The sequence below is a fragment of the Megalops cyprinoides genome, chromosome 9 (genome assembly GCF_013368585.1).
Source record: "Megalops cyprinoides isolate fMegCyp1 chromosome 9, fMegCyp1.pri, whole genome shotgun sequence".
NCBI lineage: Eukaryota > Metazoa > Chordata > Actinopteri > Elopiformes > Megalopidae > Megalops > Megalops cyprinoides.
Window position 1 is genome coordinate 8,432,170 of NC_050591.1, and position 16,826 is coordinate 8,448,995.

Consider the following 16,826-nt stretch of genomic DNA (forward strand, 5'->3'; position numbering starts at 1 on the left):
ATGCATGCATACACAAACTGGCATCAGGCATACTCTCAGTCGCAAATACACGTGTGCATGCAGGCACACACAGAAACATGCACTATATACGCAATGTACACAATAAAACAAATATACGGTTCCAAATACATTGCTAAAATACCCTTTGGTAAAATTATAATTACACACAGGGGAACGAAAGAGGGTGGGGGATGGGGTGTAGCCTGAAGAGATGGGTCTTCAGTCTGCACATAAAGTATTGTACACACTCTAAGAGCTGCAGTCTGCTGGTAGAAATGATGCACTCCAAAACTGGGCTTCCAGTTTTGAGTGTTTACTTGTCATCATATTTTTCCCTTAATGGCAAGTTTAGCCAACTAATTTCAAATTTCTTGGCTTTTGAAAAGATTATTCCATCAGTTGGTTCATCGCAGTTAAATTAAATCTGCATCTGAGGTGCTGAACCCACAATATAATGCAGTAAATTATATATGATCTCTCAGATCAAGATAGCCTTGAAGATACCTTCCGCTTGTTGTGAAAAATGCTTTTTCAGGGCTTGATCTGAAGGAATCTTGTCTTCAGCAGTGCACAACTGCAGACATCTTGTCTGAAAAATTTATGGGACCCGGTGATGCGGAGCTTTCCACAATTTCAGCTGTACGTTCCTAGGTATGCGCACTACTGCTGATGGACCTTAGAAGTGGCACTGTGATTGGTAGAACAGTTTGGTCATGATAAAACCACAAACAGAAATGGAAGCCCGTTGCATAGAGAGGCAAATGAATTCTGTAGATGGAGAGAGAGTGCAGATGGTACATAATCGTGCAGAGCATTACTCCCATCTGATCTGCAGCAGAATGGAATACCTCTGTGCTCCGCTCCAGTCTTCTCCCCGAGATTTTACCAGCTATAACAAAATGTCAATTACAGGGAATAACAAGCTTCGTCTGTGCAGTAAATGCATCTGGAGTATTATTTTTCCATAGATTCAGCCATGTTAACATTGGTCATTATTCATTATGATCTGAATCATTTATTGTTTAAGTATTCATCATTGAATATTGCAGAAGAACCCATGTCCAATTATTTTGATGTAATGGTTGTCCCACTTATGCTCAGCATGTAAAATGCAAAGGTAATTTATATTATTGAGGTTTGGGGTGTTATGCTTCCACTCTCTTTCTAGAATAAAGCTATAGAAGCAAGTATAAAGTACAAGATAACATCATGGAATTTGATTAGTTTCATTGGCCTTAGAGGATTGAGGTATGGCCATTTGTTATCAGTTATATTATCATACACACATATTTCACAGACTCTGTTTAACTTTGATCCTGCACCAAATGGCACATTAAATCCCAATAGCAAGAACTGATCAAAGTCTGAAAAAAAATAAATATTCGGTCCAAATACAAGGTTTTACTGCAGGTCTGTTTGAAAGCTGCAGTAAGTGCTGTTAGCATCACAGACCTGTGCAGGTTGTGAACGCCATTATCTGTGACTGTGTGGCTTAAACGGGAATGACGTGCTGGTGGATAAACAGTGAGCAGGTGTGTCGCGGCCCTCGGGGAGGGTGTGATTACCGCGTCCCGGGGGTTGGCTCGGCGTTAGGGGACCGAGCCAGAGAGAGAGAGGGCCTCGCGTCCGTGACTCATCCCGCCCGACCGCGGCGGTGTCACAGCGGCCACCGAATCGATGACGAGATCACAGGCCGTGTGCCCCGAGACGGCTTCTCCCAAAAGCCTGATTTTTATCTCGCTCTCTTGCGACCGAATGCCTTTTTTCTTTTTTCTTTCTTTTGTTCGCCCCTGTGCCTCCCCTCCTGCTCTCCGGCCAATCTCCTTCTTCGACGCGCCTCCGACCCCTCGGCGAGAAAACAGGGCATCAATTTGTTACGGGAGACGGCCTCTCGGTGGATTTGGAGCAGTGATCTGAGTCTCTCGCTGTGGGCTGAAAATGACTTCCCTCTCTCTGTGCAGCTGTTCTAATGTTTCCAGACCACCACAGCCCTCAGCAGTTGTTTATAAGTGACTGTTGCCAGAGAAGAACAGAGATGTTCTTCTCTCTGTCTGTCTATAATTAAGCTATAACTCAAATGGAATTTGTCTATTATCTTTTATTATCTTTTTTGCCATGATAATAAAGAAAATTATTTCAAAGCATCTTATAACATAATCTAAATAATAGCAATGTCCATGACTTAATTTCTAAGTCAGTAATGGTCCCTCCCCGTAACCTTGTATTTCTAGGAAGCTCTAGGAGAGAAAAAAAAATTCTGTTTGTTTTTGATAGTACATATAGGAAAGATACACATGATGTGTTTGAGTGTGTGGGTGGGGGTGAATGTGAATATGGGGGATGTGAATCGGAACACCTGTCCCTGACACATAAAGGACATAAGAGACTCATATGTTGAAAAGAGATATGCGACGGTAACATGCAATAAAATCAACATTTGTGTTTGTTGTGTTCCAACAACTATGTTTGTTGGAAAAGTTTTTATAGTTCTGTTTATTGTAGGGTGCACAAGGATTGCATTAAATCATTGTTAGGAATATTGGGGGTAAAATAATTCATATTTTATTCTGACTAGCTGGCACATGTGCATTGTTTTTTGGAATTTTGTTTGAATTATTAATGCCAACTGTATTTGTTATTTCATTTTAGAGCTTTTTCCTGGTAATTCTTCTTTACAGACATCAGTCTCTGAAAAGAGCAGAGGTTACACTTGTCCCCTGTAGTACCATCATCCAGCCATAAAGCATGAAACATTCTCTCAAAAACTTTTTTTGTTTGTTTGTTTATCTGTGAAATATTGTAAACTATACATAAAAATGATTCAACACACAGTTCAGGAACAAAATCTGCACCTCTGGGTGAGTTCACACTGGGTACTACATGGGTGTTCCTATGGCATATTTCCTCTGGACAAGGCAGGAACATGTACTGTATGCACTAAAAACCTTTCACTGCCCTGTGAGGCTGTGGATTAAAACTGAAAAACCCGCTGACTCTCTCTTCAATGGATGAAGGTGTGGCAGGAAAGCCACCCCAGGCCTCAGCCAGCCTGCCTCAGACCGAGCGCGGGCCACTTAACTGGGGGCCGCTCTCCCTTTAGACGTCCTCATTAACTATACAACAGCCGGCTAATGGGAAGCCACAGGTCTCTGACAGGCCGGCGGCTGAGTCTCGGAGATTCTTTCACAGCGCTTCAGGATGCGGTATATCAGCATGATCACCGAGCGCCCGCAGGGGGAACAGCTTGGCCCCAAATGCCACCCGGCACCTGTTTCCCTGCTGCCAGAGAGGGGAGACCTGCCAGCGGGGAGACTGGGGTCTCGTTTATCAGCATGTGCTTGGGATTACCGCTGAATTTGTTCACTCTCATATATGCACAAGTGTTTGTTTTTTTGCATTCAAAAAAAAAAAAATCCCATGCCTTAATATCATGCCATCGTTGGATGCCAGCCTTTTTCGACAGCTGCATGGGTAACTCCTTGTGTTATTCCCCTAGTGTTGTTTGATCGCATAGGGGTTCTGTATTTCTGGACCACGTTATGAGGGATGCAGCAATGTGAGAATTCGCGAGGCCTGGGGCATCCACAAGCTCCCATTGGATGGCAGTGAGCCTGCTCAGAAAGCTGTGGTTTGATGGCACCTGGATGTGTGCAGCAGACAGAATGACCAAACTGGGTTAATCTCATTAACAGAGGAGTCAGGACATTGCACAGATTGGAGATCTGTAATTGCCTCTGGTAATTAGTAATGATTTACAAGGCTTTCCATGCTCTCGGCAGATAAATAATAACTCTTGCTAGAAAATTGCAAGATCAGCCATTTTCACATTGATTGAAGTTTCCTTGGTTCAACTTATTATGTTTGTTGGAAAAGTTTTTATAGTTCTGTTTGTTGTAGGGTGCACAAGGATTGCATTAAATCATTGTTAGGAATATTGGGGGTAAAATAATTCATATTTTATTCTGACTAGCTGGCACATGTGCATTGTGTTTTGGAATTCTGTTTGAATTATTAATGCCAACTGTATTTGTTATTTCATTTTAGAGCTTTTTCCTGGTAATTCTTCTTCACAGACATCAGTCTCTGAAAAAAGAGGTTACACTTGTCCCCTGTAGTACCATCATCCAGCCATAAAGCATGAGACATTCTCTCAAAAACTTTTTTTTGTTTGTTTATCTGTGAAATATTGCATACTATACATAAAAATGATTCAACACAGTTGAACACATTGAACACAGTTCAGGAACAAAATCGTAAATATGCATGTTTGATAAAGAAGGCCGCTGGTGGCCAGTGTAAGTTTGGTGACTCAAACTGGGTTTTGCAGTTTCATAAGCAGACTTTGTTTGTGACCCAGTCTTTAGAGGAAAATGGGCTGGGACTCTGGGCAACTCCACCCACTGTTTTGAGAGCCCCTGCTCTCTGCTCTTGGGGAGTGTGTGACCAGACTGGTGGCCCCATTGGGTCCTGGGGGGCTGTCAGTCAAACGAACACCGCAGATGGATGAACACATAGAGGACACGGATGGACTTTCTCCCCCACACTCATTCTTATATCTTTATGCATACAAAAGGCTAAGCTACAGCAACATAGCACATTGCTAACTCATAGCTTTCTCATCTATCTTTTTCTCGGAACGATCTCTGTTCCTGAGTCAGATTCTCCACATTTCCCGCATGCTCCTTGATCTCTCGCTCATGTAGCAGAGGCTGGCTGTGTCCCCACCAGAGACTGCAGGGGTTGCTGAATGAAAAAGCAAAATTAACTGCAAGCAAATTCCCTGGTTCAGCTGAAGCATTTACAGCCAGCTGCCCATCTGTTTTGGTTGCTTCTGGCTTTGATAAATATTTGTTGGCGATGAGGGAGATTGGAGTGATATTTTTTCTTGGGACAGCTCCCACTGACGTTATGATATATAAGCATGATGTTGTCGGGGTCAGGGGGGAAACCCCCCAAAGAGGGCTGTTGTGAGGGAGGTGGGGGACTCTGTGTGAGAGTGTGGCTATTGGAATAGAGGGTCTATGTGCTGGATAATTTTGTTCATTCTTTTGATGTGGGTTTTCATTTTATATTGTTTGTGAGGGCGGGGGGGGCTGATTGTCCTCTTTGCTCATGGGAGTGGGAGGTAAGGGGACTAGCTGTATAATCAGATGCACTTTATTTAAAACACAGAGGCCCACTGGAATCAGTTGTAGAGGTAGATTGATTCATAAAGAGAAGGTTGAACAGGGTTTGATATTCCAGCTCAGCCTCTTGCTCCTTTTTTTGAGGCCGTTCCCAATCCTCCATCAGGCACATCTAATGCCCCATTTCAATTCCGCCGAAGCTAAAGTGTAACCTGTTGGAGTGACCCGGGGCTCTGTGTTTCCTGCTCCTCTCTGTTTGACCTCACCTTTAATTAGAGCGGGGTGAAAAGACTGCGCAGATCGGATTTAATTTCCGCCACCCGCCGCATTATCATTCAGATCAGCTCCTGGCGCCGTGCGGCCGGTGGAGAGCGGCCTGGCAGAAATTTGCGGGATTAAACTCCCGTTTGCGGGAAGTGCGGAGCCGCTTTCATTTAAAAAGCGCTCCTTCGCCGCGCCGGGCGGCCCGGGGCTCAGCCCGCGCGCTGAAGCGCAGCAGAAATGCTCAGACAGCTTCGGATCGCATTCACCTTGTTCTGTTGAGTCATTATTTATGATGGGAAGGGCACCTTGTGGCCATTGTGAAAAAGGGGAGATGATTGCACGGTTTGCGCGGCTCGCTCTTATGGAGCGCCGTCTGAGAGCCGCTCCACGGCATGCGGGGCCAATGGCGGGGAGAGACGCTGCCAGGCTGGAGCTGAGAGACAGAGGCGCCAGCTGCCGGCTCCCCTTCTAAATATAGCCGCCAAGAGCGCCGTCACCGCGGCCGAGGCAATTCGCTCGCAGAGGGGATTGTTACCCTGGACACTGGCTCGGCCCAGCTGAGCCCCTGCTGAGGTACACCCCCGGACGAACAGGTCTTGCCCCCAGAAGGGTGAGGTGTAGAGGTTGCTGGGTGAATCGGGTGGTGGTTTTTGTAAGCTCCAGGGGTCCTCGTTTGTCTGGGCCTGCTCTGGGCCTTCCAAGTGCGGAATGGTTGTGATCAGGTGTGAATGAGGTCCTGTAGGGCTATTTATTTATGTGTGTGTTTGGTGCTAATCTGATTCATTGCTTTGAGCCAGCAAGTTCAGTGCCCCAGTTTAAGGCCGCTGCTAAACTCATTTGGCACTAGATAAAGAGCGCACAAATGACAGGAAACGGCTCTGAACCTGGATCGAAAACATCTTATCATCTCATTTTATAAACTGCTCCAGCCACCAAAACTGTGCTGTCTTCTCTCCTGCAGAGCTGCGTCTGAGACGTCCCTCGTGGATGATATCGCCTCCGGGGCACGCCTCCCTGAACCAGCCCAACCAATCACGGTGGAGAGAGGCAAAGGCGTCCTGCTTTCCCTGCCAGTCAGCATGCAGAGGAGTGTTCAGAAGTACAGGGAGGAGTATGAGTCATACCTGCGCCTGGTGTCACACGAGGCCGTGGGCAGCTTCAATCCCTGGGCCATCGCTGACAGGTGGGTGTCTTTCAGACCAGTGAGCGCTGACTTCAAACCACCTGTGTCACCCAAAATCCAACAGTCTCAGGGCCTCTGATCAAGGCATTTTAATGCTGAGTTTAAAAGGGAGAATTTTTTCTGTTACTGAATATTTCAGTGAGATTTATGCATATTTACATACTTTTTTACTGTACATTAGCTCGGTTACAGGAAAAACATGAAAATACCTTTTTTTCTGAATAATTACTAGTAATTTACCTCAATTGTAATTGATTATAAGGGTTCTTTTCTTTTCAGAAATGCTCTCCTTCAGTCCTTTACATTTACATTTAGTCATTTATCGCAAGTCATTATTCTGAATGACTTGCGATAGATACAAAAATCATACATAGCACAGCTGGAATGCTGCCTGCATAGAGAAGAGAGCATTAAGAACATTAGTGCTAGGTGAGAGGAGAGTAGCCTAATGCAGGCTGGAGGGGTGGGCATATGGCCTGCAGCAGAGTATGACCGGCGACTTTGCTGTTCTGACTGATATAGGTAGCCTGCTCCACCAACTGTGACTGAGAAGTGAACCCCTGTAGAGCGAGAACCATTATGTTTGCAGAGAGCAGGGGTCACCTGTAAGCAAGAGGGAACCATCCCTTTTGACATTTGGTAGCGTGGAACCAGAGTTTTGAAAGAAATGTGATGTTTGGTAGATAGTGGGGGAAGATGAACAGATAGGAAATGTGAATATTTTGGTAGTTTAGACACTAAGCAGGTCAGCCAAACGGTAGAATTTTGGACATGCAGGTAGACTGGCAATTAGACTGTTACAGTAGCCCAGATGGGAGAGCAAAAGGGTCTGCCCTAGGAGCTTGCTTGAGTAGAATGTGAGAAATGGATTGTTGTAAAAGGAGAATCCACAGTTCCCAATCACTCCTGCTGTATTCTCAGTGAAGGACAGCTTGTCATCTGATTGGAGTTGACAGTGTGGTATTATAAAGAGTACTATAAAGATGGGAGGGTGGGGCTTTAGTTGAGAGGTAGAGCATCTTAGTTTTGGAGATGAGAATGGCATGATGATGCATGGCAGCATAGAGGAAGGGAAAGGAGATGGGTGTCCTCAGCATAGCAATGGCAAGAAAAAGCATGAGAAGAAATAAGAGAGCCGAAGGGTTTTGTGTAAAGGAAGGGACCAAGCACTGATCCCAGGGGGACTCCTATAAAATCCTGTGTGAGGCTGAGAAAGAGACACTCTGGTTCACCTGGTAGGAGCACCCAGAGGTGCAGTGAGATCCAGTTTTAAGGGCAGCACCCGAGATAGCCATCCCAGCCAAAGAAGATGAGACAATCTGGTCTGGTGGTCACCTTTTCCGAGTCTAGCGGATAGATTCAGGAGGAACAGGGCCAAGGATTGCTTTTACATTTTGAAGGTCACTTTTGCAGAGTGAAAAACCTGAGTAACAGAGACATGATTGTTTCTGTCAAGTACTCAACCCTGGAAGCCTTAAAGGTTTCTGTTTTTTATCTTTTCACTCTGTGCTATGTGGTGTTTTTAAAATGCTTGTTGACGTTCAGACTCTCCGCTGCTGTAGTTTATGCCCAAAGCCATCACCGAAGATTAGTCATGATGTTTGATATATGGTTTTATTCCCACAATGACGTTAGAGGCTGTATGATCAACCAGCCCCAAGCTTGTCAAAGGACCCTTAGTGTCTTGGAATGTTTGAATACTAGGCTTGGCTTTGAATTTGAAGCTGATTCTGTCTTTAGTAAATGTTTTAGGAGTTTCAGTGTTCAATTGTGCCCACTCATCAGTTTAGTCACTTGCTTTTTTATTAAAGTTTAATCATGTGTGCAGTGCAAGGCAGTGAATCACTGAAGCCTTTACAAGCCTCTGTTGTCTATCTGCCTTAGGGGGGTCTGGTTTGTTATAATACCCTGTCATAACTTAGCAGGTTGTACATAAATTTATTCATGAATTGGGTTAATAAATTTCATTTATCATGCAGTAACCTGGAAAAGTCTTAACACTCCCAGAGGAGTGGTGTAGATGTTCCACTCTGGCATATTGAGGTGTCCCTTTTCACACCCCCCTCTATAGCATGACCTAATATTGTGGCATGGTTACTCTACTGTGAAACCCTCTACAGCGGTGCCTGTTTACAGCACAGGACTAAAGCATCCTGCCTGTGAGCTCCTGGTCATTGTTGGCTGATGACACAGCTGGGATTGATCACAGGCCCCAGGGCTCAGCCTGCATTTGCGATCAGTACCTCACCAGCTAAGCCACTCTGGACCCCAATAATGTAACATTTGTCCATTGAAATAATTTTTTGTCATTATAACATACAGTATATTTCATGACATAGCTGAGTTGATGAAATGATAAAACAGTATAACTTTTCTCTATCAGGGACGACATTTGCGCTATGAAACACCTTGGCATCAAAAGCGTGTCCAGATCGTGTACTCAGGTCCTTTGTAGGCATCCAACTTCTTTTTCAACAGCAGAAGAATCCTTTTGCAGCCAATTTCACTGTCTCTTTCTGTCCTGTACATGGGTGTGATTAAGAAACGCTGCTGGAATCGGTTACAGAAAAGAAACTATACACAGGGGAGTGCTTCTGCTATTGCTTCATTACTCTGGCCGGAGAGAGAGACCGAAGCTCTCCCTCAAATATTGATGGGTTTAATCAGAGATTTTCTCCGGAGTTGTTTGAGAGTTGAGGGCAGCGGTGCCGCAGAGGCTACCCTGATTGTTATTCTGGGTAGATAAAGTGGATGGGGAAATGTCACATCAATTATTCCGTGATCCTCAGTGCGAGGGGCAGCCTGTCTGCCAGATATGTGCGTAATAAGCCACTCGTAGTCCATGCGGGAATCGGATCCCTGTCCGCCTAAAAACCCTCTTCAGGGGCGGGGCACTGAACGAACACTATGAAGGTCTGCAAGTCTGATTCTGAAAGTAAGTGCAGTGTTAAGTTGTACTCACAGGTACCCTGTAAGTTGTGAAGTTTACCATATAAGCTTCAACTTTTCCACCAGGAAGTTTTTCATGTTTTTAAGGGGGTGACCAGGTGGTGCTGTGCTCATAACCCAAAAAGCTATTGGTTTGACTCCCAGGGGTAGCTGTTGTACCCTTGAGTAGGGCACCGTTGTTTAAGCAAAAATCCAGTTGTTTAAAAGATACCCAGACATGGGCACCATAACCAAAAGGATAACACTGAATAGTGTATACACATGGGCTAAGTGAAGTTTTGTGTGTTGACAAAAGTGTAGCTCTAATGGAAGAAAGAAGTAGGCAGCTGAGGGCAGGAGATGTCATGTGGGTGGAAATGGCCGCCATCCAACTCTCGGTTGATGGAACTGATGTCCTACATATTGCACTTGTGTTAAGTAATTCAGGCTACTTCTCTGTGTTTGGGCATTAAAAACCACTATCGATCATCTTTGTATTAAACATTACGCATGCATTAAATTGCAGATGAAATTTGTGACCTGCCCCGAGGGTATGACCTACAGATTAAAATTACATTCATGTAGTTTTTTGGTAGGATTTATTACATTTTATTGATTAGATTCAGTGTTAGAATTGAATATTTATTTTATGTATTTGACTCCTGCCTTGTTCTCTGTGACATTTAGCACGGGCATACCATGTATTGACAGGCGTTGGTCAGACCACCTCTACAATTTTAAAATGTAATGAGCACTCTGAAAGTAAAATCCATTTATGTGAGATGTGTGACTTACATTAATGAAAGCCTTGGGCTTGCTGAGGAGCAGGTTGCCAGTTGTCAGGGAGACAGCGGAAAGGCACGGGGTCGGGGGTCATCCTCTGTATTCATTCTCAGGTGGTATGCATTCATTTCTTTATTGTGGTTAGTGAAGAGAATCTTGTCCAAAGAGGAGCATATTGAATTTAGCACAAAAAAATAAAGCAAGTCTGTGCGTTTTTGCCAGGTGTGCAGCATAGGGCGGATACCTGACCCGAGCCTTACAGGAGCCATCGGGACCCGGCGGGTCGAGCCAGGTTCGGACGAAAATTTAGAAATGATGTTCGGGTTGGGTTCGGTCATGTGGGCTGAACAATAACTAGGCAGCGAACACTTGACTTTTGAACTACTAATTAGGATGGGCTGACCTAGTTGACATGGTGCTTCAAGTTCTTTTTAGTGAAAATATATTGTAAAAATAAAAATGATGGATCTACTGTCTGTGTTGGGCTACCTTCTGTTCAGTGCTAGCGTTTGTTTATTTACGTGACAAGGCACATAGGCTATTTCAGGCCGAAAACCATGCAGGGAAATCGACGGTATGGAGTCGTTTTGATTTAGTCGTCAATGCAGATAATAACGAAGCAGTTGGTTATGTAAAATGTAAAACGTGTGGGGTTCTGATGAGATATGACAACAAGAAGACTGGGAGTTCTGCCTTGCAGCGACATGTGGACAGAGGGTGCAGGATGCAGGCTGCTGGTGTTTTAGGGCTACTGCAGACTACCATCACTGGCTTCGCTACTAACTCCTCAAAGAAAATTACACAGCAGGCCAAAGCAAAGATCGTAGAGAGATGCCTTGCATATGTTGCAAAGATATAAGACCGTTTCCTTCCATTCCAGGAGACGGTTTCGTCGAGTTTGCTCAAGAGCTCATTAATATCGGTGCTGCATATGGACCTGTGTCAGCAAAGGACTTACTGCCTGACCCCACATCCGTGTCTAGACGGTGCCACGAACTGGCCACAGAGACACGCAAGCAGTTGATTGAGCAGCTAAATGATATTTTTAGTGAAGTGAATACAATTGGAATGACCACTGACGTCTGGACAGAAAATTACCACAAGCTACATGGCAATCGCTTGCTATTTTGTGACATGGTTAGTCAAAGTGATCAGCAAAGTGTTGACAACAGCAGTGTTTCCACCAGAAGACTCTAAAACGGGTGAGAATATCAGGAGAGAAATAATCAGACTGCTAGTAACAGAATACGGGCTAGACATTAGTGTGCTCAATAAAGTGGTGTGGGTGACAGACCAGAGCTCAAACATATGGCTGCCTTCAGACCATACCAATGACATGACTGCCAGGATCATCTCTACAACACTGTGCCGCGCCATGCCCTCGATCTCACACAGCTGGCACAGGAAGCCCCAGAGGTTGCTGACACTCTGCAAGCTGCCAAAACATTGGTGAAGCACGTGAAGACAGGCTTGGCAGCTTTGCTGTCGAAATAAGTGATGCAAATGGGGGACACAAGATTTAGCACTGACCATGTTCACACTGTCAGTCCAAATCCGGTTCATGTGCGTATCCGATTGGAATCCGATCATATGTAGCAAGTCTGAACAGCCAAAAATCATATGAGATCCGATTTTTACAAATCCGTTTCAAACCACATTCTTGAAATCCGATTCAAATTGCATTTTTGCAAATCTGTTTCGGTCTGAATGCTCTGACAGGTTTTCAGGTGTTGGGCGCGCTTCCCGAAGGGGAGGGCAGTGTGACGGAGTGCCGTCACTACGGTTGAGTTTGCGCTCTGACTGCCATACCAACGAGCCTGGCTCTTTGGCGTCGCGGTCAAAGTCACATGGTTGGTATCCCGTAGACCCGGGTTCAAGGCCGGGTGGGGTGACTGCTCTTGCCCTTCGCTACAGTCACATGTACAGGAAACATACTAGTTTGGTGGCGGAGGGAGCCATTGATGAGCGATTGTAGGTCGTAGTCAGAGCTGGAGCTAACATGTGTTTGACAGAATTGTCGCCGACGCCGTCTCGGTATTTTTATAAAACTTGCGCCGCGGCCCCACGTTGCCATGTTGTAAATATGCAAGCCCATTTCATTACCCTCCATTTTGGTTTGTTTATGTCAACTACTTCTACTTCCGGGCGCAATGTCATTACTATAGCAACCAATGTGGATAAGACCGAAAATGAGAGCAACCAAGAGCTGCGTGAAAAGCTAGAAGGCCATGGAGAAGGTTGGCGGATCTAGGGCATATGCCCAGATGTGCTTGACTTTATTGTTGAGCTCCTGCGACCATTCTGTGAGGCCCAGCGTGAACTTGAAGGAGACCAGTACACAACCCTAAACCTAGTGTTCCTCTGGTCCGAGCGGCTGAAGCGCCACTGTAGGAGATCAACAACAGACACCCCTTACCAGGCAATCATCCATGAGAGGCATCTCGACTGGATCACATGAAAGGTTAAGATAAAGGACCAACACAAAATCGCTACTTTCCTTTGGCCAAAATATAGCCAGCTCAGAATGTTAACCAGTTTCGAGAGAGACAAGCTACACCAGGAGGTTCGAAGACAGTTGAGTTTCATCAACACTGAAATGGCAACTGCAGGTGATGGACCTGCACCCAAGACATTTGCAGTGGACTTTGAAGACTGGGAAAATCTACCTGTGGCTAATATCATTGATGAAGTAGAACTGTATTCAACACAGAATCACCTCATGCACAACAACATCTTTTGGGTGTACTTGCTTGGGGCATTCTGGCCATTCCAGCTAGCATTAGCAGCAGCAAACGGAACTTTAGTAGTAACTAGCATTACTGGAAGAACCAGCTACCAGAGGAGGACAGCGCTGAAGCCATCCACAGTGGATGCTATCCTCTTCCTCCACGACAACTCCAAATAAACCACGATGGTTGGATTATGTAAATAGTTTCAGTTAACAACGGTTACAGTTGAGTTCAAGAGTTCATGAAGAGGAAACTTGACAATCCTCAATGGTAAGACTCAAATTTGATTTGAAATGCTGGGTTTCAACGTTATGTCTAACGTTGACAGAATGCAGGTTAACTATATGTTAAAATACTTTTGCTGGTGTCCTGTACTTTTGCTGGTGTCTCACATGTGTAATCAGGGTAAACAGGCAAGCTGTAATCATGGTAACAGTTACGTGACAGGGTAACACAAACTCAGTACTTCAGCTTACATTAACTGTCGGGCTCGGGTCGGGTACGGGCATAAAAAATAGAATGCCTGTCGGTTTTGGGTCAGGCTCGGTTACCACACTCTCGGACTCAGGTCGGGTTCGGACAGAAATTTGTGGCCCGAGCTGCACTCCAGCGTGCAGGTGTTATATGGTTTTTTGATCTGATCCAGCTACTAAAGCAAACCGAAAGCTGAGAAGGCAGTAGCGAATAAAGTTGCACAGCGAGTTGCACTCGTCCATAAATCACTCCACCGAAGGCTGCAGCCAGAATTAATGTGAAGGTTGCAGTTGTTCATCTTAATTTCTGCACATTTCAGACCCCCATATGTCTTCCTCCCTCTGCCACTGTGTAAATGGTCTCCTTGGCGCTGGGGAACAGTGTGTGTGATTCTGCATTTTCTGATCACATAGAGACCTGGATTGGTTGCTGGTGATGCGCAGTGACGTCTCTTGCCATGCCTGGACTACAGAACGTTCTCAGGTCCCCCTGCAATACTGTCACAGACCTGGTTTAGGCAAGCTTTTTCAGTGATGGAGGGCAAAAAGCAAATTCCTAGAGTTACTGTGATATATCTCTGCCACTGGTTTCTGGTAACTTACAGTCCAGGACAGTAATTGAAGAGAGGGTTAGCAGAGCCATTCTTAATTGTCTCTCTCTCTGTCTGTTTCTCTCTCTCTCTCTCTCTCTCTCTCTCTCTCTCTCTCTCTCTGACTGCAGTCTGGCAGACGAGCTGATGAACGAGGCCCTGGCGGATGTGGCGGCAGAGTTCCAGGACATGTGTGAGGAGTACGCTGAGGCCGTCTTCACCTCTGAGTTCCTGCAGCCTGACCAGTCACCTGCAGAGTCCCATACGCAGCAGGACAGCCAATAGAAATGCTTCCTTTCCAGCTGCAGTTTACTCATCGGACCTCTTGGACTGTCAACGAGATTGCAGCGTGCTTTTTTATTTTTTTCCCAAGTTATTTATAAAAAAAGCATTATTGTTGTCAAAAAGCATTAATGATTATCAGGTAATGTTTTTCAGGAAAAACACAACAGGCAGTCAGACGCATATCACCAATGCATATGGAGTTCAGCTATTTTGGGCAAATAAAGGTATACAGAGCAAATATGCTGTGAAAAAATAAATCATTGTGTGCTATAGTATGTGAAATAGACAAAGTTAAAAGTTAAAACAGCATAGAGGTTTCTCAAGGGGAATAACCAATCCTGTCAATGAACATGAATACATCAAAGCCTTGTTGAAAGCAATTATCAGAGTGTCGTCTGTAGGGTCTTGCAGTGCTAAAACGTGATGGATAATTGCTTAGAGGGAGGTTAATTTCCATTAAAATTACTGATGCTGCACACAGGATTATAGGATTACAGCCCCCTTTCCATATATAACACATGCCAAAGGATTACTTGCTCTTTCCACTTCCGCAGCCATATTCAAGCATAAATTAATTTCAGAGGACTGTACAATGTATCCCAAGGGGCCCAGGTCAACATGCTTTTACAAACAAGCTGAGTGGCACTGGTGAAGAGTCCTATTATTATGGTTATTATTGAATCATTATCATGATGCATTAGTGTATATTTTACCCTTCTGGCTTCCCTCCTAAAGCACAGAAGCCAACACTGGAGTGTAACACAATGTTGAATGTAATGTGCGGCTAAATAAGAGAGGGTGTTCCAGTACCACTAATACAGTTGCAGCCAGTTCTGCTAGAGCAGAGAAGGGGTGTGCCATGGAAGGATATACCAGCATGGCTGCTCTACCAGCAGTGTGGGGCACATTCAGGTGTCACAGCAGGTACCTGTCTCCGTTGTCTGAGCAGGTTCACTCAGCCCCTCTCACCTGTCAGTCTGGCAGACTCTCTGGGGCAGGAAGTGCTTTAAATATGCCGTGCAGGCAGCAGTGTGGCGTAACGGGTAAGGAGCAGAGCTTGCAACCGAGAGGTTGCTGGTTCAGTTCCTCTTGGACAAGGTACTTCACCATGCATTGCATGTCCAGCTGTATAAATGACATTTAAACATTTAAAAAATGTGAGCTATGCAAAGCATTCTGGGTAAGACCATCTGCTAAGCAAAACAAAAAAAGTAAATATACAAATACCTGTGCACGTGCCTTCACAAAAGTGTCTATCGTAGGTCAATACATAGATTCAAGGTTACGTATGTGTTACCTATGTAATATACATCGCTGTTTGCTGCAGCCAGTGACGGGATTTCTGATGAGTTTTTTTTTTTTATTGCCTCAGTACACTGAAGCAGAGTTGTCTGATTGGAGGCTCAGCGGTGCGCCACACCCCCACTGTGCCAGCTATCTCCTCCCACTGTGAGCATACACTTACACTCCACTCTCAGCCAGCTCTCAGCCACAAAAGGTATCCACGCATTCTGCCCTGCTTCAATATCCACTGCTCTATTCGATGTTACAGACTGGCTGGTAGGGACTTTGATTGGTTTGCTGTGCTTATAAAGTGTGTTATTCTTCCTGAATGGAAAGGGCCATTTAAATCAGAAAAGGGATAATTAATTATTTACAGTCCTGCTGTGCAACAAATGAGATATATTCAAACATATCCTCTTTGTTGGAGGTAGCTAAGTATATGCTTTTCCTGTGTGTGGTGAAAGCAACCACTTCCAGAAACAAGGGAGATGAATGTGGAGTAATAGCCAACTGAAAGTTCTGCAAGACAGCTTACTTATTTCATGTGCCCTCAAAATGAGGAACTGGTTCAGATGTCAGATGTATTTTGGCTGATCCGTTAATGACTTGATTCCCCTGGCTAGTGGCTCTAAGATGTAGGAAGAATGTGTTCCCGCAAACTCTTGGGCCGTGAACAGAAATGTCTTCGATATCAGTCCACGACAAGATGCTCTATGAAGAAATTGCAGTGTTCACGATCAAAGCGATGAGTAATTCCATCTGAAATGGTGCCCTTTTCTGGCTCAGCCCTCTCAGATTTGCATAACCACTAAGCGAAAATGTCCATTTTTATTTCAAATATCTTACGAATTGAAGTCCCACCGAGGTGTCCTCTAAGTCTAAGACTTTTGGTCCACATATCGTTGCTTCATATCAAAGCTTGTGTGCTCCAATATATTTGTGGGCACTGAGGTTTTCATTTCACCAATGCATTCTCTCATATTTCAGTTTTCTAAATTTCTGATATTGCTATTTGAAAAATACTTTAAATTTTTTTTTTTTTTTTTTTTTTTTTTACCACAAATGAGGGCAGTGATTTTTACCAAATAAGCCAAAAGCAGTGGTTTTGAGCCACACAAACCCAGAATAGCTCTAGCATAGTACCCACACAGGCCCTGCCTGTGTCACTCACTGTCTCCACA

The 16,826-nt window shown here is 44.7% G+C and overlaps 1 protein-coding gene across 1 annotated transcript in view; it reads left to right on the forward strand.

Annotated features, from left to right (window-relative positions):
• kiaa0753 (KIAA0753 ortholog) overlaps positions 1–14,590 on the forward strand; it is a 32,092-nt gene extending 17,502 nt beyond the window's left edge. Inside the window, exons 17-18 of the mRNA XM_036536549.1 lie at positions 6,352–6,573; positions 14,208–14,590. Coding sequence (XP_036392442.1) covers positions 6,352–6,573; positions 14,208–14,361 — 376 coding nt within the window. The 3' untranslated portion in view covers positions 14,362–14,590. The remainder of the gene's footprint in view (positions 1–6,351; positions 6,574–14,207) is intronic.
• Positions 14,591–16,826: the final 2,236 nt, after the last annotated feature.